The sequence below is a fragment of the Frieseomelitta varia genome, unplaced genomic scaffold, assembly GCF_011392965.1.
Source record: "Frieseomelitta varia isolate USP_RPSP 00005682 unplaced genomic scaffold, Fvar_1.2 scaffold_442, whole genome shotgun sequence".
In the NCBI taxonomy this organism is placed as follows: Eukaryota; Metazoa; Arthropoda; class Insecta; order Hymenoptera; family Apidae; genus Frieseomelitta; species Frieseomelitta varia.
The window spans coordinates 64,952-87,638 of record NW_025110193.1 but is presented as its reverse complement, the minus strand read 5'-3'; the positions used below and the strand labels follow the sequence as shown (position 1 = coordinate 87,638).

The window sequence follows — 22,687 nt, the reverse complement described above, 5'->3', positions numbered from 1 at the left end:
CTCGGTTGTGTTCTTGATCGATGATCTCCGCCGGTGTCCGAGATTGTGCACGCTCTTCGTGCACGTCACTTTGTGAACCTCTGTGTGTGTGTATGTGTGTGTAAGACGGGCTCTGTTCGTATGCGTGTACAAGCACGATAAGAATATGTACGAGGTGGGTTTCGGGTTTCTTTTGCGGATAAGAAAGAAAAAAGAAAAATGGGGCGGGGGGGGGGGGGGGGGAGAAGAAGAATGAGAGGCGGAAATGGAACGAGATGGACACGTGCACGCGACTGCAACACGAATCTCTCTCTCTCTCTCTTTCTTTCTCTCTTGGTGGATACGATCCGCCTTACTGTCCTTGGAGATGCGCACGTTTTGAGTAGGTGTGATTGAGTGTGAGCTAGGGTGAGGAGCCTCCTTCTTATATAGGCGAAGGGCAGCGCATGCGCGGCGCCAAAGTCGAACAGGGCAGCACGAGGGTGGAGACAGCGCGTCCTTTCGCGCAGGTACGTGCGTAAGCCCTACTGCGCAGAAGGGCAGGTACATTCCACCCCTTCGTTCGTTGTTCGCGTCCGTCCACCCTTGTCAAGGAGCGCGAGCAACGGCGGACCGTTGTGTAATTTACATTTCACGTGTTGCCGCGCGGGAATTTTTTCTGTGAGAATTTTCACATTGTAATGTGTAGGCCCCTCGACTTTAGGCCTCATTGTTTTGGGCTTGACGGATGCAACTAATTGTATGAAAATTGTAGACAGGAATAACTTCCTGGTGTTTCTTCCTCGTTTCTGTTGTTATGTTAATTTTGTAGAGTTGTCCGTTTCCGATTGTAATTCGGGTTATAATTTGAGAGTGGGGTTAAGTTTATTTGCAACTTGTATCACGAAATTGGAAAGTAATCAGCATATTTAACATACTATGTGCAAGAAATTAACTACCAGAAAATCTTCATGAAATTGAATTTTATTAAAAAACTGATCCTTTTAAATGTTTCCTTCCTAAACGTTCATTGGCTGACAATGGCGCGTCGCTGTACGCATGCGCAAGTTCAAATAAACAAATTCGCCCTATTTGTTAGTACTCGATCTGCCATCGAACTCTCTGCTTGTGTCGATCAATGACAAAAGAGAAAAAAAGGATGAAACTATCGGGAATGACGCTCGCATTCAGCTCGAATTGTGTGCGTACACGAAAGGGCGAATTGTAAACTTGGATCGACGGAGCGTGAACGACGGCCGAAAGAAAAACCAGAGAGTAAGAGGAACGGGTGGAAAACGAGAACGGCGAAACGAGAGAGGAGGGTGAACGATTAGCGAGGTGACGAATGAGAGCAAAAGAGAAAAGAAAGGACGGTCGTGGCGTATGCGCAGCACGAGCTGCGCACGGTGCGCGAGAAAAACAAAAACCCGGCAACGGGTTTAGTTAGCGGAGGAAAATAAACCGGCGGAGAGATAGAGAAAGATTGAGAGAGAGAGAGAGAGAGAGAGAGAGAGAGAGAGAGAGAGAGAGAGAGAAGGAGAAAAAAAGACAAAGAGCAAAAGACGGAACCCGTGCAAGAAGATAGAACCGGGACGAACAACAACAAGGACAGACAGTAACCTGAAAGAGGACGGAAAGTAGGTGTTTTATCGTGGCATACGCTCTGCACGAGCTGCGCTCGTCGTGTAACAGACGGAGAAGACGTCGTTGGGTAGAGAGAAATCAAGGGAATAAGGGACAGCGAACGAAGAACAAGATAGAAATCGTCGAAGCACCATGGTGGAGAAGTGAGATGGAAGATCTCGGTGACGAGCAACGGAGAAAGAGAGGGAGAAAATAGGCACTTGGTGGCGCACGCGCAGCACGAGCTGCGCACGGTACTATGAAAAAAAGATGCAGACAAGGATAAAAGGAGGAAGGGAGGCGAAAGGAGGATGGAAAGCACGCCGAAAGCCAAGAAACTGGCGGAGGAAGTAGCACGAGTGCAGAGGGCGCAAGAAAGAAGGAGAGAGAGAAAGAATGGTTGCTTGTTCCTGGCGTACGCGCAGCACGAGCTGCGCACGGTAGCACTGGCGCATGCGCGGCACATGCCTGTGTTACTCCGATCGGAGAAACGAGTGCGAGAGAAGCACGTGGTGAAGTTGTGCTGAACGAGGAAGGAAATTGTTTTCTTGGCGTCGAGAAGCGGACGAAGGATGGAGAACGTCGCCCGTTGAAGGTGAGTAAAGGAACTGGAATATTCTTCTTGAGAAAGGAACGAGACGGAAGCATACGGCGGTTGCACGAGGCACGTCGGACTGCGATGGAAGATGGACCCGCGCGCGAGCGAGCGAGAGTGCCGATTTGATGAAACGGTGGGGATAGAAGGATAACTTGTTGCACAGAAGGCTGTAATACGAAGGCGAACTTAACCTTAGACCAAGGGAATGAGGGAACGGAACGCGATTTCTGTCGCGATTCATTTGCTCGCGATTGCAATTCGCTCAGTAATTTCATGTACATCGTGTCTTTGTTCTGTGACAATGTTTATGGACAAGGCGAAAGCTGTTCTTGCATATATTTTCTCAACATATGTATGCAAATTGGACACAGTGAGTAAGCAGGTTTGTTGTTTTAGTAAAATTTATAAAGCTGGTACGATGAAATTTTTAAATTTTTGAATCGAAACTTGGGGATGAAAATACACTGAATGGGACAACATTTGTAAATTTTTCGTATTCAGGAAACATTTCAAGAGTGTACGTTGATACACCTTTTTCGTTGAAGAAAATTTTCTAGCTTCTCGCGGATATATTTATGGTTCATTATAGTTAGACTGCGGTAGTTTACATACTTGTGCAAATTTATGTTCGAATATGTACAGTATGCAAATATGTACAAAATCTCCAACATTAGTGGAATAAAGATACTCATTTTCACTTCTTCATTAATTCTATTGTTAGATACCAGAGTTCTATTTTTTTGTAACTACAAAAGTTTGATATCACGAAAATATAACATAAAATCGGACAAGTAAACTAAAGATTTTTGTATAATTTTGTACACTGAAGAAGTGGAATCTAAATCTGTCACTCACTAAATTAATTACAATTAATATCCCACTTTGAATACTTTTGGATATTTCCGTCGACCTGGCCACTTTTAAATTTTCCAGAAATGCGTAAATTCTCCAAAAATTTGCAGTCTGTCGATAAGAAACCGCGTGAAATATTTACGTGGGTAGAAAACGCGGAGGAATTGAAACGCAGAAAACGATCAACAAGAGGCGAAAAATCCCCGTGAACGTGATTTACATTCCGCGTATATAGGAGAGCTTGGAGGGTTGCTCGTGTTAAACGATCTATCTTTTGGCGCGAGGAAACATCCGGCTAACCCTTCTCTCCGTGCACACATCGAAGCCAGTCGCAGTTCTTTTGCGCGTGTTGCGTGTGTTGATCGATTCTAACTAAATCGAGAGCTTCGGGTTACAACCGGTAACCAGAAGCTATTACCAGCCGATACGCTCCGAGATCAGATCGCGTATCGGCGGAATAAGTTATAAGATGGGCCGATATCGCGAATAATCCGATCGTTTAACTGGCCCGTTTTCGATCTATCGATCATTAACGCCTCGTCGACCTCGAACGATCCACGCACGAGTTCGTTTCCGAGGTATTTTAATCCCCTGGACCTTCCGAGAATCATTTTTTAGTTAACGGCCACTCGAATTATACCGATATCTCTCAACTGTTCTACTATTTCGTTGTGACGATTGATCGAAAAAGGAAGAGAAAAAGGAAAGGAAAGGAATGACTTCGTATCGGCGCAACTTCATCTTCTTCCGTTTTTGGTCTTGTTTATGAGATCGAGGCGTATCGGAAGATAAGACGTTTATTGAAGGGATTATTTATTCCCGTGTATCAGCAGCGCTGTCAGAACCGATACTTGTGACGAGGAATCCGGTTGTGTATCGCATTTATGGCACCGGGACGCTACTCTTGTTAGCCAGCTTCTTTATCATATTTATTGAATTTTATGTACGGGACGGTGGACTCGTTTCAGGCGGTGGTTGTTCGTGTTTAATCGGTATTTTATGAAAAATACTGGTTGTTAGTTCGGAGTGGATCGATCGTGCTGCTCACGCTTAAATTATTTAAATTATTGTAATCTCGTTTCCATACAAGTTTCTCATCGATGTAATTGTAATTTTTAACGTTACAACTCAATTGTAGTTGACAAAGAAATCGGAATGGTACGTGCACGAGATGATGCATAACATGAGGTAAGAAACAAACTTTTATCCATTTTACGGAAGATTGTAGCAGATTTGAAAAATGCACCACTGTAAATCTATTATAAAATTTATATCCACACATACTCCTGTTGATTCTTTCAACCCACGTTTATTGGATTCTACATTTCCTCCTAGGCTTACAGTTTTTTACGCGTCACTTTGCGACAATATTCCTTGCTGCCCACTTTTAGAGTATTAACGAAATTACCAAATTACAAGGATTAACAAAAATTACCAGATAAAATACGGTATAATTAACCCGATGCTTTTCACAACGTACACGTGTTCCTTTTACGAAGGCTCTCGCGATTAATTATTTTTAATCTCCCGAGATAGAAGAGATTAAAGTTGAAATTTTGTTAATGTCCGACGAAGGAAGACGCAGAGCTTCCTGTCAAAGGCTTGTAAGCACGGTCGATTCACTGTCGAGTATAAAATCCGTTTAAGGCCGTCTTGCCGCCAGACTTTTTTCGAGCATTTAAAGTTTCAAGCATAAAATACCGAGGCGATCCAATATTATACTGCGTGGAAATCCTTGGAAACAGCCACGTTTCGATCGACCCGGGATGAATGACACAAAGCTCGCGAGTAAATCGCTGAAAAGTAGAAATATGTATAGCGTATTTCACGTGGTTGAGATAGCGAGGCATGCAAACGCAACGCAGAAAAGCCGTAGAAGAAGGGATTCCACTAATGGTCGATTCAGTTTCAAGATGAATGGGACGCGAGGGATGGCAAAGGGGTGTACAAGGCAATATTTAGATTCCTGACCAGCCGCACGCAATTGTCCGCCTTTCCCTTGTCCAACGTTGCCCCTCTTTCTTTTGCCCCCTTTAATAGACCAATGCACCATTAATGCGTGCCGATGCTCGAGGTAGAAACATGTTTCTCGTCTCGCTTTCCAGTTCTAGCAAATTTTTCTCGCACATCAATTTTTATTTGCATTAAAAAATTCTCCTTACTGTCAAATTTTTCTCACGTACCTTCCTTACGGAATTTCTGATTAATCGAGGTTGCAATTTTTAGTTAATGGAAATTGTGGTTAATCTAGTCAAAAGCAAAATTTGCCTAATGCCAGTGAGAAGAAATTTTGGTTATTGTTACTCATTAACGACTATCTACATTGTGGGTTTTCATTCGTATTTCGTGTTGAATCTGTTTCTTACATTCCATTACAAAAGCGATAAAATTTTAAAATATCCGTAGGAAGTTCTTATAAACGTTCGAGCACTTTTGTGACCAATCTTAATATTAACTTAACTCAACAAGTATAAAGGATAAAATTTCCAAAAAGCTTTTATTTATGTATTTTAAGAAGAATTATTTAAATTTCTCAAAATAGACTGTTTGATATCCAACTAGAAATTATCAATTGGTCATTTTGATAGTAGTTCTGTTGTTAAATGCAGAATCATCGAATTATAATTCCACGGAAGTCAAATGTAAAGTTACAGTTGTCCATAGAGTTGAAATGAATTGAAATTAAAATTGAACCTCGGATTAAAAATTCGCGTACAAATGCCAACAGTAAAGATTCACAATCCACCCTGATCCCCCCCACCGGATCGGGACGCAACGCGCTGGTCTCGAAGCGGTGACAAATCTGCCGACGCTCGTCAAACGAGAGACGAGAGTGTGCAAGCATTTCGAGGGCAGCTAGATCTTCTCCTTCGTTCGTGGTTGGGGTGCACGTGGAGGCCGCGTGCGCGCACACACACACACGCTCAGGGTAACGCGCGGGTGCGTATCTCGAGGGTGTGTTGATCGGCTCGCTCGCTTGCCTGCCATCGGCCCCAACAGCGTGTGTATATCTCCTCGGTGGCAGCTGGAGGTTTCGCGCGTGAGAACTCGGTGGCTCCGAGGTTCCCTGGTTTCTCGTCGCCACCTGTCCTCGTGCTGCTCTCTCGAGGCGACTGCCAACCCTCTTTCCTCGTCCTCCTTTTCCTTCGCTGCTCTCTTCTCGTCCCCTCTCTTCCCTCCTACCCCCCCCCCCCGGGTCCTCTTTTGCAACCCCTGGCCAAAGTAATCACGCCTGGCCACAGGCCCGTGGGGCGGAGATCGGAGAAAGTATCGGCATGTTTTGACGTTATGCTAATATGCATAACGGGCGTTGCGTATCGGGCTTCCACCAACCTGCGACTTGCCAGATAGTGCCACCGCGATCGTAAAAATCGTCCTGACGAGTATACACGACGTCGTGGGCTGTCGTCGATTTTTATCGCCCGCGGTAATATTGATTAGGTGATCGGCAGAGAAGGCTATTACTTTTCTGGTTGGGTAAGAAGCCGGCTCTCCGACGCCGATGGTAATTATTATGGGTAATTATTGCGCGCGTGTTCTTGTTGGAAATTCCTTTCGGCAGATAGGCCCGCTCCGCCCGGCCCGGTTAACCCGTTAACCTGGATCGCGTTTCTTAATCGGAGAAGAGCGCATTTTGCCGCCCGGAGTGTGGATTTTCAGATACTTTGATGGCGTATTGATGTTGCTGTTGATTTACACTGTTTCCTTCTTTTTCTTTTCTTTCTTTCTTTTTTTTCTTTTTGAGACAGGTATCTCGTATTTTGGTAATTGGAAACTTGCTTTGCTTTATTTGCAATAATGCGGCAGTGGCTCGTATTTGGAGGATTGGATGCGGCCTCGAGACGGTGGTTGTTTGTGTTTCATAAAAATTAAAGAGCAAAGGTCCATTTTATTTTGCAATCTTAGTACAGAGGAATTTATGATGTCGAACGTTAAAGTGACCATTTTGCAATTTTGAAATTACGTAAGTTAATTTCCGTCGCTGTGCAATTCCATTCTTTTTTTTTATCTGAACTCGTCGAGAAAGATCAATTTAAACAATTAGACTTTGTCATTCACCCAACAGGAACTGTTCATATTCATTCGACTAAAATCTCAGATCAACAGTCATTCGAGGATCAAAAACTCGGCCGAAGATTTCACCTTTCGACCGATGATTGAATCCCTCTCGATGTAAATGCACCTCGCGCGAATGGAGTTGTATACGTACTTTTCTTTCTTCCCATCCCTTCTCCCCCTCTCCTCCCGTTTTGAGGACGAAAGCTAATTCCGCGATGGACAATTGAAGATATTTGTCCGGATCGGCATGCGTCTTTCCTCAGAAGGAAGAACTTTCCTTTCACCCTGGGATCTTGGGGGCCCAGCGGGTTCCAGCGGCCCCCGTGGACCTATAAGCGTGCACGGAGCGTGGTGGTCGTGTGCGGGAAACGTGTGCGTCTTTTTTCGAGGCCCGTAAAACCCCCATGGGCACACCCTGCTCTCTTTCGTTCCCATGCCTCGTGGTCAGCACGCACAGCACCGCAACGCAACGCACCGAACCAAATCGAAGCAGCCAGCGTCGTCTCGTTCGAAAAAAATTGGGCCTCATAACGGCGGAGGGTGGGGGATGAGAGGGGACCGAGAGTCCCGCGTAGACGTTGCTCACGGAAAAAGAAGCTGTATGTACGTACATACGTATGTGCACTGTCGCCGAAACTGGCCGGATGAAGAGGAGGCAGAGGACGAAAATTGGCTCTGTGTGTGTGTGTGTGTGTGTGTGTGTGTGTATCGTGCTGTAATTTTCAGCTGAGAGGTCGTAAATTATCCGATGGTGGAGGGGAGAGTTGGCGAAATAAATAGGTATTGAAGAAACACACACGTACAGAAATGTGTTATGTAAAAGATTTTGACATTTCATTGGCACTCGTAATGAGACGCGTAATGTTGGCCGAATTTGCGTGTAATTCGCGGGAATTACAAGATGTTTGATTGAAAACAGCACAGAATGAATTTATTATGTATAAGTGTCGAATTTATTGTTACAGGCAATTGTGTGAGTTAGTCGAGTTTGTTTATTGGTTGCGTAAAGTGTTTGGCACTGACTCAATTATAGATTATATCACATATTTTGATTAAATTTTCAGGGTTTCATTGAAGGTTTCAAACTTCATCAACATAGTAGAATTTCGATTAGTGGAACGTTCGTTATTCAACTAATTTATTCTACTATCTAATGTTCTAATTATTCGTACGTTTCATATAGTGTGCGTTCTTTATATTCGGCTTTCTTTTAATTTGCCTTTATCAAAATTATCGAGGTTAATTAAAAAGGTTAAATGAAAGAAGAAAGGGTGCTATTTGAAGGACAAAAACGACATAAAATAAATATTATTATTTAAAGTAGAAAATTCTTAAAATCATAGAAAAGAGGTGAATGATATCCACACAGCTACAATACTACTGAAATATATTATCAGACACGAAATTACAAGATTAAATCTCATTCTGCATATTTTCGCACTGCAGCCGTCTTTCACAAATGTCACAGTCAAAGACATCGAAGAAATTGAATTTTCTTGTGTCGTAATAACAATATTCACAACAAAAAATATTAACTCTCTTCTTGGAAAACCTTACATACTGCAGGCACGTACATACACATTTATGTGTATCACATACAGTGTATCACTTGTCGATTCCTATAATTCTTACAACACACGTGCAAATTATCACCGAATTCCATAAAAAAAAAAAAAAAAAAAAAAAAAAAAAAAGGAAAAAAAAAAAAAAAAAAAAAAAGAAAAGAAAAGGAAGAAAAAAAAAAACCGGGCACAAATTACACGAATCAATACGGTGGCGGCAATTTTCGCACACTTTCCCTAAAATTTCCAAGATCCGGTGTTGTGCGTGAATTCTTTTGAATTCGGCTCGTCATTGAGGTCAATGGATAAGGAAGGGTTAAGTGGATTTAAAAGACAAGGCGCGACAGAATCACGTGCATCGTTCTCGGCCGAAAGGTGTGGCGGGAAAAAATTAATGCCGCACATTGTGCCGCGACACTGCTGTAATTAAGACACGATGGTGCATTTCGTGCGATGAATCGGCGCATTAACACGGGCTGTGAACGCGTAACATAGTTTTGCGACGTCGTCGAACGGATTTTTACTCGAATCGAACGTTCCTCAACATAACCTGTCCGCTTTGCGCGAACGATCAATAATCTTTCTTTTTTTCAATGACTTTGGTGTCAATATTAAAAATACTAATTGCACTGTGCAGGATTTATAACAGAGGAGCAGGAAGAGGTTTAGGTACACGACAAAGAGTACGAGCTTTCGTTTTGTACAAAATTTATTGAATGTGTGATTGGTTTGCTGTAATAACAAAGACAGACATTTATATTGTAGTAATGAAAGTTAATCTGCAAGTAGCACGTTATACCGAAGGGGCATTTTGAGAAAAATACGGAAATCGCGAGAATAAATGGGTTTTATTAAGAATTTAATTGACGATAAACTGCATTCAGTAAATTAGAACTTATTCTACTATATAATATTTATAAAATATTTATAATAATTATGTATCTGTACACAATATTCATAAAAGATTTCTACAAATATCCAAATATTCAGTAAATTAGAACTTATTCTACTGTATAATATTTATAAAATATTTATAATAATTATGTATCTGTTATACACAATATTCATAAAAGATTTCTACAAATATCCAAATATTTTCGCGAGCTACCGTGCAAATATTTTATTTAATTTACACGAGACGCCTGCGATTTACAATTAATAATAAAATATTCTAATCGTTGTAATTACTGTAAATTGTACACGTAGTGTCTCACTTTTATTCGGTGAGCTTTTAATTTTGTTTGCCACGCGATGCGTCTTCGACAAGAGGTCCTCGGTTCCCTCCTCGCTTCATGTACTTTCCACCTTTCGGTTTCGAACCTTCTCTGGCACACGGGTTTCAATACCTTGCAATTAGTCGCCGGTAATTTCGCCTGTTAGGCACGCTCGAGCTTATATATATATATTCCAGCCGATTACAATTATACATCTTGATCGTCGGCGACAATTGGCACGACGCGACGACAGATGCGACAGAATGTTCTGTAACGTGTGTTCGCGTGAACAAATGTCACAAAAATCTACCGGGTGTGTCGGTACTCACGTAAATCACCACCTGGCATGCTTATTATCATTCGCCATTAATGCGAATTACCTCGTAAGTAGGTACGTACGCGCGTATATTTTCCACACGATGACACGATCTCTTCTAATTGCGTATTATTTGTCTGCTCGATTTCTTACCCAGGTTCACGCGATGAAAGCGCTTACTGTCAATTAGCGCAAAATATCGTGATGCTGCTAATTACGGTAACATTGTGATTGTTAATTTTGTTCGATCATAGATTTCTACGGTGTTGAATAATTCTTGAGAACGTGGATTTTTTTTGCAAGGGAATCGAGAGGAAAGTTCGTGCTTTGATTCTTTCTTATATTTTAATATAGATTTTTCAGATTTTACTGTTAGACTGTAAATCTTTTCAATTGCTCTTTAATTTATAACAGTTGGAATATATTTCTTCAGTGTGCGTGAGGTGTAGAGATTTTTTCAATTTCCAATGTTATCATTCTTGGTTGAAGTTGGTTAAATTTGAATATATTCTTTATTTCTATTTAAAATAATACGATAAAAATTTGAATTTGAATAGTTATTCTTTTTTTCTTGTCGCAGTATTAATAAAATCTCAAAATGTTCACAATTTTAATATATTCAATATTATATTTCAATGTATCCAATATAATATATTCAGTTTCTATGTATATTTTTAGACTTGTTTCAAAACTTGACCAATCATGATGGCTATGCTTCATTGCGATGTTAGTGAAATTTGAAAATATTAATATAATATTAGTATTCAGATATAATTTGGTCAACATAATCATGACACGTTTTATTACATACAATATTAGTGAAGTATTAAAATATTTTACACAACATGCAAGATATATTAATAAAAAGTTCCCGTATTAACGTTCAAATACTTTCGTGAGCGACTATTTATTCTATTATGCTACTTACTCTGATGTTTACGAAAATTTACGGACGTTTCTCTTCCCCTCAAAAGAACTTCTTGTCCCATTAATAAGTTTAATCGCAGATTGCTCTTTGTACGAAACTCGCCCTATCGTACATCAGGAGCAAGCGATCTCGCTCCCATTCAAAATCGTGCGTTGCTCGTTCGATCTAAACGCACCTCTGGATCAGCGCGCGCTCGTTCGCTGCTCTAGGCGAGCCGTGATTATAGCAACGAGGCATAATTTGTACGGGATGCGAAACAGGAAGAAAAAAGGAAACGTTGCTCCTCTCCCTGCCGGGCATGATCGCGCGCGAACGCCTTTGCCCGATTAAACGCGTATTTCTGAAACGTAGGCGTTAACCTGTTGCCTCGCTATAAATAGCCGCGAGAGAACGTTCGAACGTACTATTAAGTCGTTCGAACGATATCACCCTATCCTTCTCGTGCTCCACCTTCTAGCTCTTTTCTTTTTTCCTTCTTTTTTTTTCTTTTTTTTTTTTTTTTNTTTTTTTGTCGACGAACCTTCCTTCGTTCCATCGTCCACGACGACGATCGCTTATTTATATTAAAACGCGATGTGAGGCTCAGTCACTTTAAAACGACAGTAGGAAAGGAAAATATGAAATTTGATTCAATTTAATTTAGAGAAATTACGACGTTTCGGAATGGATCGAGTTCCGATAGTTCCTCCCGATTCGAGATTGTCGAGATTCTGGAAAAGTATATCGAAATACTCGGTTCTCTTTATCTCGAGATGCGATGCAAGGCTTATTCGATTGGTGAATTTTTGCGAAGAGAAAAATATGAAATTCAATTCAATTTAATACAGGCAGTTTAATTTATCAAAGAGAAAGGAATCTTTGTGGTACGTCACAGGCAAATGATACAAAATATACAAAAAAGATATAAAAAATATACACGGCAAGCAAACCATGGAATGAAATTATTTCTCGTTTCGAATAATCTTCGTTATCATCAGACCAATTTCGTTTCTTAATATTTGTTGCATTTATAAATTGTATTTCCAATATCGTTCAATAGTTATCGATATTGGACAATCAAGAAAAATTGTATTATTTCAGATTCGAGTAGATTAAAAGTACGATGTTTTAATCGAGCATCGTCGAGAATACGGAAACTTAAAGAGACCAAAGAAGAAAAGAATGAAACGTTTTTAAAAATAATTTTTAAACCTTTAGAATTCACAAAGAGAAGTTCATGTGAGATTGATCCTCGGTTCTCGTATCAACGAGCTAGTGTGTCGATAAAAACACACCTGGCTTTCCGATTTATCCGCCATCGCGGCGTACCAGTTTAATTAAATCGTAAATATTCTCTATCAGTTCCATTCAATTAATTTTCCCTTCATTTGGAGACAACTAAACAACGTTATCTCTTCATCTGCAGATAGTAATGTTATCTGCAGATTTTTTTCCGATCAAATCTTTACGACGATCTCTCGAGACGCTCGTTTTATTCTGCCGGTGATATGTAAGTAAGAAAATTCAACAGAATAGGTATATATTACATATAAAATGACTCGTATTAATATTCAGATATTTCGTGAAATGTAAATTTCACGTCATTTAGTTTGTTATTTCTTAAATAAATAAATATTTTCCAGTTTTAATTTTACTTGATTCGATCTGTTTGTCAATTTCAGTTTTATACTAGTCTAGTTTGTTTAATTTCATTTCGTTTAATCGCATTTTGTTTAATTTGTTTATTAATTTAATTCAGTTCTATTACATTTGTTTATATATATATATATATTCTATTATATTTCTGTTATTCAGTATTTTTATTTCGCTTCATTTTATCCGAGTTTCTTGATTAAATGTAATGCGATTAGATTTCTAGAAATCTAATCGGAGATTTGTAATTCAGAATTACTACATTAAAATCAGTTCAATTGTTAAAATTAAATTCAATGCACTGATACATTAAGAAATTGAAATGAAATTAATAAATATTTCAAACGAAGTGGAATCGAATATAAACGAATGAGTAACTCGAACGAAATAATGTGCATTAACAAAAATTAAATAAATTAAATTGAAATAAAAATTAATAAATATTTAACACACTAAAATGAGCAGATATCTGAAATTAAATGAACCAAATAGTAAAATGAAATTAACAAACAAATTGAATCTACTAAAATTAAACTTCTGGAAAACAGCCGAACAATATACCAATCAATTTACACAAATGAAATAAATCGTGTGCACATGATAATGTAGTAATAAGAAATTTTAAAGTAATAGTAAAATTTCACAAACATGGTGGTACATCCGATGATAAATACGAGTCGCTGTAGTTTACACCGGGACAGTCACCTGTACGTGCGTTCGTACGTATTTGTTTGTAGACAGGATTACTTGTCGGTCGTCAGTCGAACGCAGCTGGTTCGTCGGTTAATTAAATTCGATTCATACGTACGTATGCTTCGTGTTTCCACGTGGAGACGGTTGTTGAACGTTATCGTTTACGCAGTCGATTATTAGATTTTAATTACGCTCGTTGGTGACTCGGGGTTCTATAAAAGACAGCGTGCGTTTTACGAATGTTCGTCGATTTTCGGTGGACGGCCTTGGACGTTTCCCGTTAATAGCCCGCGATGATTATCGCCTCACGTTTCTTCCTTGCATTCAGGTAACGTATCCTATTTGTTCCTTTTAATTCAACGTTCAATTCAAAGCCAAGTTCAATTTGATTTTTAACCCTTTGAGTTAATTGAATCTGCGCGATACACACTGACGATCCAGTGGTCGGTGATCAAATTATTTCAGAGGTTAACGTTTTACGGTGTATCGAAACTCTAAAACTTTTGGACTTCTCTGATAATTTTAAGCACTCGAAGGGTTGATGAAAAAAATGAAAACTAGCATGTAGTTGCTCACAACTGTTATTATTACGTACATGTAACATTTTGAAGTTTCATTAACGTTGTGACATTATCATGATCTCAGTGATCAAGTTTGGAGCAAATAAAAAAAAAAAAAAAAAATATGTATGTGAGAGTATAATGATAATTATTTATGAAGAAGAGATCATCTCTTATTTATGAGACATTGATGAATCTCAAAATGAAATTGAAGACAAGATATTCTGTGCAGTTACTTGTGTATTTATAATATTAAAGATGATATTTATAGTATAATAACACGTATTTTATAATTGTAGTATTGGTTCAAAATTTTACCAGTGTAACCAGGATAGTTGTGTCTCTTTACAGTATAAATGCCAAATATCTATTAAATGTTAGTTAATTTCTATTGTAATATTAATTTACATTTAATTTAATGTATTGTATTTAATGTATTATATTAATTATTATAATGTATATAGTATTAATAATATTGTTTTGAAAAGTTAGTGTCACTAATAATTAATTTAGTTAATAGACAATAAATATTAACTGACATTTCATTGATATTATTCGCAAGACTCAAACATTCGTAACGACATGTACAGCTACGACTTTCTTATTTAATGAAAAGAACCTACACACAAACGCACACAAAAAGAGACTGAAATTAAAAATTTTCAAATTAATGAGAACAAACTTCCACAAATTTCTACAAGCAACGAATTTTTATATTCAGAAACGTCGACGCGCATTTATTTATCCGAGGTTCGACAGAAGAAATACACGAAAATTCGCGATAATGAACACTTTGAAACTGGCCACAAGTATACGTGTATAATGCTTACAAATTGAAGCGACGCACACGAGTGCACGCTTGTAACGAAGCCGTGGAAAATTGGAATTTCGGAATAAGACAAGAGAACTAAATGTGTTAAACACTCGTAAATCGATTCCACGAGATGCAAGCACAACTGGCATATCAAGGATGAAATTCGTAATATCAAGCGGCTGTTTGCTACCGCGTACGTCGTACGTATCAAATTCTTATAGACGGTTAATAATAACTGACTTTCGATACCACGTAGACGCCAATTAACTTGGTACTTTGTGTTAATTAAAGATTCGTCCCATTGTAATTACGAGTTATTCGAGCGTGTGATTAAACGCGGCCTCCCTTTCCCTTTTTCTCGTTTCTCCTCTTCGTTTTTCGTCCTCCCCTCCGGCGTCCCTTAAACGAGGAAATTCTCGATTGCGAGCGTTAAATCGAACACGCTCGTCGAGGATTCACCGCGCGGCTTAAATCTCTCAGCTTTGAATTTTTTTTTTTTTTTTTTTTCTATATTTTAATCTCTTGCGCTGGCAGCTGATTGCGGACCGTAACGAGTGACCGAGCCGTATACAAGAATTCGGCGCTTTCTTTTTCGATACTCGTCGATATGATATTATTGAGAAGTAATAAATTTATTATTTGTTTTGTCTAGATTTATATTTAAATATAGTTAAAACTGAGAGAATATTGCAATTTTGGGGCAAAAAGTTCTCGACGTACGTGGCACGTCATTTTAGCGCAAGAGGTGAAATACATTGAAGATCAATTGCTCGACGCGGTTTTACTAAAACATATAGAAGTAGAACTAAAACGATAAAGAAGTACGCATAGACGAATGAGAAAAGAAAGAAAATATTCTGCCTGCATTCCAACAGGAAGTCGATAGTCGTAAAACGCGGTTGTTGGTTACTTTCTTCGAACACCTCTTCGAATACAAACGTCTTTGCGCCGTGCTCGTGCGCGTTTCTTCCGTATTTCTTTAAATTACACCTCGGAACCATGAAAGTATCGATATCGAACGGTACATAATTGAGAATCCGCCTGATTAATGAATCACTTCCCCGTCGCAATATTGCTACATATTTCTCGAAAAAGCGATAAAATGAACGAGATAGCGATCATCGGCCATTAATCGGCCTGGTTCACCGTAACGCGGTCCAAGCAGCGTTATAATTGCCCTGCGTAACGCCGTTTGATCGATCGATCGTTCGTTCCTTCGTTCCTTACCAGAACGTGTAATTTCTACGCGTTTTCTTCTTTTTTCTTTTCTTTTTCTCTTTCTTCGGTGTAAAGTTTCGTCGTATTGTCGATCATGCGCGCGATGCATTTGAATTTACCGCTAGACTGGGAATTATTACGAACTTCTGGAAAATCGGAAGTTCCAAGAATGAACACAATTTTGCGTAAAATTGTGTTCAGTTTAAAAACGTTTAATGCTATGAATTTATTATGATACACAGCAGTTGAAACGAAATTTAATTCAGACTCTGTATCTTTGATAGTGATCACGAGAAATTTAAAAGCCCGTAACAACGATAGTCATTGTCGATAATTATTTTCGAAACGATTTCACGGCTGTATGTGATTGGTAGTTAATCGGAGATAGCAAAAGTATACTAATACTGTTAACTTTTCCTTGCTCCTTAATTTCTTTACTACGAATATTATACTCTTTAGTCGTCAGTGGTTTTAGTGTTAACAAAATTCCAAAATGTTCTAAACAACACACACGCGCGCGCGCGTAATACATAAATACATACCATAAGTCACAGGACACTATGATAAATTGAGGTACAGCAATTGTATTCGATAAAATATTCTATTTTATAAAACGAAATTACTACTTATTACATATATATAATATTTAGAATACATATGTCATACAGTTTATGTGTCAAAAAAACTTACCAAGAAATATATAATGTACCGTATCTTTGTTTCGCCGATATATCCGCCTCGTGCAGATATGACTGTCTAAACTAGCCGTGGCACTCTTTCGATTAATTTTATCAATATTTCTGAACTTCTTTCCACGCTTCTCGTAATTTCTCCCACAAGTGTTTTCTCGATTTTGGACACGTTTTCCAAAGTCCTTCTATCCAGTTCATCCCATAATTCTTCGATTGGATTTTTTAAATATATATATATATATATATATATATATATATATATATATATATATATATATATATTTGATACTTTTTAAAATATTTATTCAGACTATATACGTAAAATATCAGTTTTGTTTTCAAGTATTATTATAAAATAAGTACATGCAACAAAATTGTACAATAAAATTAATCCAGAAAAGTATATCTGTGTTCTAGTAACTAGTGTCCGGTGAGTTATGGACAGGAGTGTACATACATACATACATACATACATACATACACACGATAATCTACGATAAACGTTGGAATATTTCCACCCTTCGTGCGTGCGTGCGTGCGTGCGTGCGTGCGTGTGTGTCGCAATCTCTTTTTGTCGGACGATTCGTTGAGAAGCGAAGCGTTGCCTGCTTGTCTCTACTTGCAAGGAGGCCCCGTTTCACGCACGCCCACCGCGGCCGTGACCACGTGTTCCACACGCTTCGTCCACACGCTCGGCGCTACGCGTTTCGTACGCGTGTGTGCGCTCGCTCGCTCGCGCGCGCGTCACGGCTCTCCGAGGCTCGCGTCGCTCCTCACGGAGTGAGTCTCGCCCGAGTCACACCTGCTCCTTTTTCCCACGAGATCGCTTTGCCCCCCAGCCACCACTCCTTCCTCGGACGTCCTCGGCCACCCTTGGCTCCTTTCGCTCTCTGACAAGCATCGACTCGGGCCAGGGGCGGCGGAATTGACTCGTCCCTGCCGCCACACAGATTTCCTACTTCTCTAATCTCCTCTTCTCTCCTCTCTTCTCTCTACCGTCTTCGCGAACAGTCATGGTGGTAGCAATATTTGCGCGAGCTTTCGGCAGCTTTCCGTTACATCTGTCCAACCGTTGACAGATGACACAGATGGAAATTCTTGAAATTTGGAATTTTCCATGGAATTTTTCTGTCGAAGGGTGTAAAATTTTTCGAGCAGTCAGAGTTGATGAAGCTTCTCGTCGCATCGGTTTTATATATCCGTTTGTTGTCGTAGAAAACGGCCGATTTTTCTAGAGAGTCGAATTCCAGCGAGTGGAAGATGATTTTTTTTTTCATTTTTAATGCCCTCTTCTTCTTCTTCTTCTTTCACAAGTTTCAGTATGTATTAAGTTTTATAGTATGTATTAAATTGTTGCATGTGGAATATAAAATTATTCAGAGTAAGGCAGTACAGCAGAGCTTCTTTACAGTTTTGTATCTGTTTGTCGCATAGTAAACTGCCGATTTTTAAAGAAGAATAAAGTAAAAATATAGTAAAGATATAGGAAATACAGTAAAATATAGGTAAATAAAGTTAAAATTCTTTCACAAGTTTCAGTAGTTTTATGGTATCTATTAAATTGTTGCATGTAGAGTATAAAATTATTCAGAGTAAAGCAGTTGAGCTTCTCTACTTTTCTTTTCACAAGTTTACAGTATCTGTTAAATTGTTGCATTTATTATGTAGAATATACGACTCATTTTTAAGTTAATATAAATTATTCAGAGTTCATGACTGTAAGATACTTGAAAAACAGAGTTGTGTACTCTTTATGCAAAAATTTAATAGATAATATAAAACTATTCAGTAAGTTTCAGACTTGCGAAAAGAAGGTGGAGTTTCAGAAACATCAAACGAAGAAAGATTACTTCACTCATTCGTCTGGCAAGTAAAGCTTCTCAGAATTTTTCGCGCGGAATTCTCCCTTCAATGTTTCTTTATCTCCGTTGTTCCCTGACACTGAATAAATTTCGTGAATAAATTGCAACCAATTTCGGGGATACCGCGATAACGTAAATTGCGTTGACTTTGCACACAAGATGTACAGTTAACGTTCTCGTGAAACTTGCATCAAGATCCGCAGAAAAATTTATTTCTTCTCCATACTGGTGGAATAAAAATACAAAATAAAAATTATGAATCGTAAGCTACGACCAATTCGGAATTTTTAGAAAATTTAAGAAACAGAATTATTAAAATAGTCTTGAAGTATCAAAGTTTCAATTCAAGTGTAAATAAAGTTTCAAAATTTAAGTTTAAACTTTTGTTTAGAATTTTTGAAAATACCAAATATTTTTTTGTGGTAATTTCTTCAACGATAGAAGATTTCATATTTGGATTTCGATCGTTTGATCGGCGGTTTCGGCGAAACTCAAAAGTCTTCTTCTTCCTTCTTGTTTATCGCACGACCGCGTATTATCTTACTCCTGTGTAAATTCACTCACGAAACGTCCAGGGTGCTCACTTTGCCGAGAGGATACTTTCTACCATTACGATAAGAGAGGTCCGTTTTTGATGGAAATGCAGATGCGTTGAAACGTGGGAATACAGAGAATCGGCAAATGGAGACTAATCTTTTCTCTTCGAAGCATAAATTTCATTTTACTGCCACTGTATATTGAGTCGCCGATGAACCGTGCTGATCGACTCGATAAATTAACACGCGTCGCCTCGAGTTTCCCCTAAATTAAAAATAATTCCGCGTAAATAAATAAATGATGAACACTTTTGAACAAACAGAAGAGGAGAACTTTCGAAGAATCGTGAAGAATTGTCCAAATTGCGATTTCTGTAGACAGTTACGAAATTTAAAATCGATGAATTCATCTTTGTTTATTTATTTGAAGGAATACAAATTCATCTGTTTAGATGATTATAAATTTATTCGTTGGAGAATGCAATTATTCGTCTATTACATTGTAACTACAATTGCGTACTTGTTATGTTTATTTCCAACTTAGAAAATGCGATTGCGAGGAATAGGAAACCTCTCGATTTCATCTTCTGATTCATCTTTCTAACAATTCTTCGTAATAATCATTTGAATAATTTTTACACAATCTTCATAGAATTTATAGTAATTCTTCAAGCTCTCCGGAATAATTTTATCGTAATAAATCTTTGTAACGCGCGTATATTATCTTTCAGTTCAACGTGAAAATTGATTCACGTTGAATTCCAAACATCGTCAGAAATCGAAGAGATTGAAAAGAAAAGAAGAAAGAAAAATAAATAAATGTAATTTCGTGCCGAACACCGGATGTTCGAATAATAATCTCGCGGTGGTCGCTAGTCCTTTAGTTTAGCCTTAATCACCGTCTTTAATTACATCGGTGAACGTCGCCGTGCCCGATCAAAATCACTTTCTGCCGCGCGGAGCTTTGAAATTTTAATTACAGCCCTTGCGTTTTGATTGATCGTCAAAAGCCACGGCGGAGAGAGAGAGAGAGGGAGGGAGAGAGATCCGGTGAATCTTCACTTCTCGAAGACCTTGCTCGAATTTCTATGTTTAATCGCCGCGATTAAAAGGCACTTGACATAATAATAGTTTTCGGAAATATTCACTCGACTGCCCATCAGTTATTATTTTGACACGTTTCGTTTTTTTAGACAGGTAATAATTTTTTTTTTTTCTTCTTTAGGTTTGGTTTGGTTTGGTTTGTATTAGCTCAGTTTAATTTGGAAAAATTTTTTCAAGAGTTAATTACACGAGAAGAAAGATAGTTTTTTTTTCTTTAGATAGGTTTTAATTCGAGGTTTAGAGTTTGTACTGCGCCTGTGTAATGGGTGGTTAGTTAAAACCTGTTTCGAGTCAAAAAGTGGCGGTGGTCTATTTCGTCTATCAAATATTTTGATTAATATCTGTTACAGCTTTGTGAAAAGCGATCGTTCTGTTAGTTACTGTTGTCTGATCGTTATTTAAATAATTGACATTATCAATTTGACAATTTCAAAGTAATAATAAATAATAAGATACTGTTTTCAACGTTGTATGATTATCGGGCTCAAATTCAGATGTATGCATTAGCTATTAGAGCTTATCAACTATAAGATATTCTGTGTTTTAAATATTTTACGTACATTTTTCTGTACTTGAATGCAATTTCTATTTAAAGAAATGCATAAAAATCCACGATTTTGATAATTATTTTGTTCAATCTATTCGCCTTTAACGAAAATGTACATTAAACAAAGTACATTACTACAACATTATAAAATACAAATATTTACAATATTCAACAGACGAAACAAATTTTTTATCCTTCCATTTCTTTAGTGATTTACAAAATTATCCGTGGTATGCTCAGCTTAAACGTACTAAAATCCCACATTTTTAAAAATATGAATCGACGGATGCTCAACGAATGTAAATAAAGTATCTAATTATTTCGTTCATGTTGTTTATGTTGTTAAATAAGTACATAAAATAAGTATATTTTAAATATTTATGGTATCTAATAGAACGAAACGAATGTTTTATTCCATTTTTCCCTTTCTTCAGTTGGATTTCACGTCCAGTTCAACGAACACCGAAAAAGTCTCAGCGCACACCGACGAAATGTGTAAAAGGAAACGAACGAGCGATGATTAATTCGTGCGCGAATATCGTATTGCGAGCCGATGGCCGATCTCGAGGCAGCGACCTTGGTCGTGTACAGCCTGGAAACGTATGGACACGTCCTTGGCTGCGAAATTTACGCCAACAATTAAACTCCACCTTGGCGCAGCGCAACGCAATGCAACGCCAGTGAAGAACGCGTCCTGCACCTGATTCCCTTTTTTAAAAGGCCAACCCTACCCCGTCGATGTCCTTGACCTCCTCCCCCCTCATCGTCCTCTCCAGCATCCAGAATGGCAGCCACGGCAGAGCTCGCGAGAAAGGAATCAACGGGGATTCGCCACTTTTCGAACGACAAATCCGTTGGAAAATGATCACTCAGATCGTCGGCCGTGTTTACGATCATCTCGCCACTTTTCGAACGACAAATCCGTTGGAAAATGATCACGAAGACGTGTTTACGATCATCTCGCCTCTTTCTTCTTGGAGATTTCGTTCGCGAAATTATTTGATCTAGGTAGAGGTAATCGTCGTTCGAGTATTAACGCTAGAACAACCAAACTGACTAGTTTGTAATATTTCTATTACATTATAGATTTTGTATTACATTTTACACGTAAGATAGTATATTTTTACATTATAGATTGCAGATTATTGTTACATTATAGATTTTGTATTACATTTTACACGTAAGATAGTATATTTTTACATTATAGATTGCAAATTATTTTTACATTATAGATTTTGCATTACATTTTAGATGTAAGATAGTATATTTTTAAAGATTTTGAGTGATTTTTCTGTTTTATAACAATTTTTTCTTTTTCATTTTTACACAAATAAATGTGTTCTTGTGTATTCCATTGTATTTCACTGTTTTTTTCTTCTTTTTTTCAATTTAATATCTCTGAATATGAAAATTTCATGCTTTAGTCTTTGATAGTTCTAGCGTTAATGCTAAAGCTATCGAGCAAATTGAAGCAAACGCAAAAATTGTATCGGTGACATTAGAGAAGCAAGGGATGAAAAATAGCTACAAAAATCGTTCGAATCTGCAAAAAGTAAACATTGTTACTCTGCGAACCTACTGTAAGAAAATTATAAATTGACAATCTCAGAGATAAATGGTAATTTTGTCACTGTAAGAAAATTATAAATTGATAATATCAGAGATAAATGGTAATTTTGTCAAAAATATTCGTGTTTTCCTGAGCAATTGTAAAAAAAGAAATTTAAAATTGTCCAATGTTAAAAAAGACGATTTTAATTTTCAATCACAACAGTATAATAAATAGTACATGTCAACAGTATAGTATATATTATTTATATAAATCTAATAAATTATAATAGTAATAAATAAATTTCAACAGTAATTTCAATATTCTCAAGTACAATCAAATATAATCTGTATATAATTTTTATTCATTT

At 38.0% G+C, this 22,687-nt stretch overlaps 1 protein-coding gene across 1 annotated transcript; it reads left to right on the top strand.

The window, feature by feature from the left end:
• Positions 1-425: 425 nt before the first annotated feature.
• Positions 426-21,874, top strand: LOC122532213. The gene is made up of 3 exons (XM_043660789.1): positions 426-488; positions 1,871-2,176; positions 21,203-21,874. Exons 1-3 carry the CDS (start codon positions 426-428, stop codon positions 21,290-21,292), a joined length of 459 nt encoding a protein of 152 aa, XP_043516724.1. The 3' UTR covers positions 21,293-21,874.
• Positions 21,875-22,687: the final 813 nt, after the last annotated feature.

Bases quoted from the DNA above. Each gene is read 5' to 3' on its own strand.
- LOC122532213 (XM_043660789.1), top strand. From the start codon at position 426: ATGCGCGGCGCCAAAGTCGAACAGGGCAGCACGAGGGTGGAGACAGCG. The intron at 489-1,870 runs GTACGTGCGTAA...CAAGGATAAAAG, and splicing joins CAGCGCGTCCTTTCGCGCAG to GAGGAAGGGAGGCGAAAGGA. The intron at 2,177-21,202 runs GTGAGTAAAGGA...CCCTTTCTTCAG, and splicing joins GAGAACGTCGCCCGTTGAAG to TTGGATTTCACGTCCAGTTC.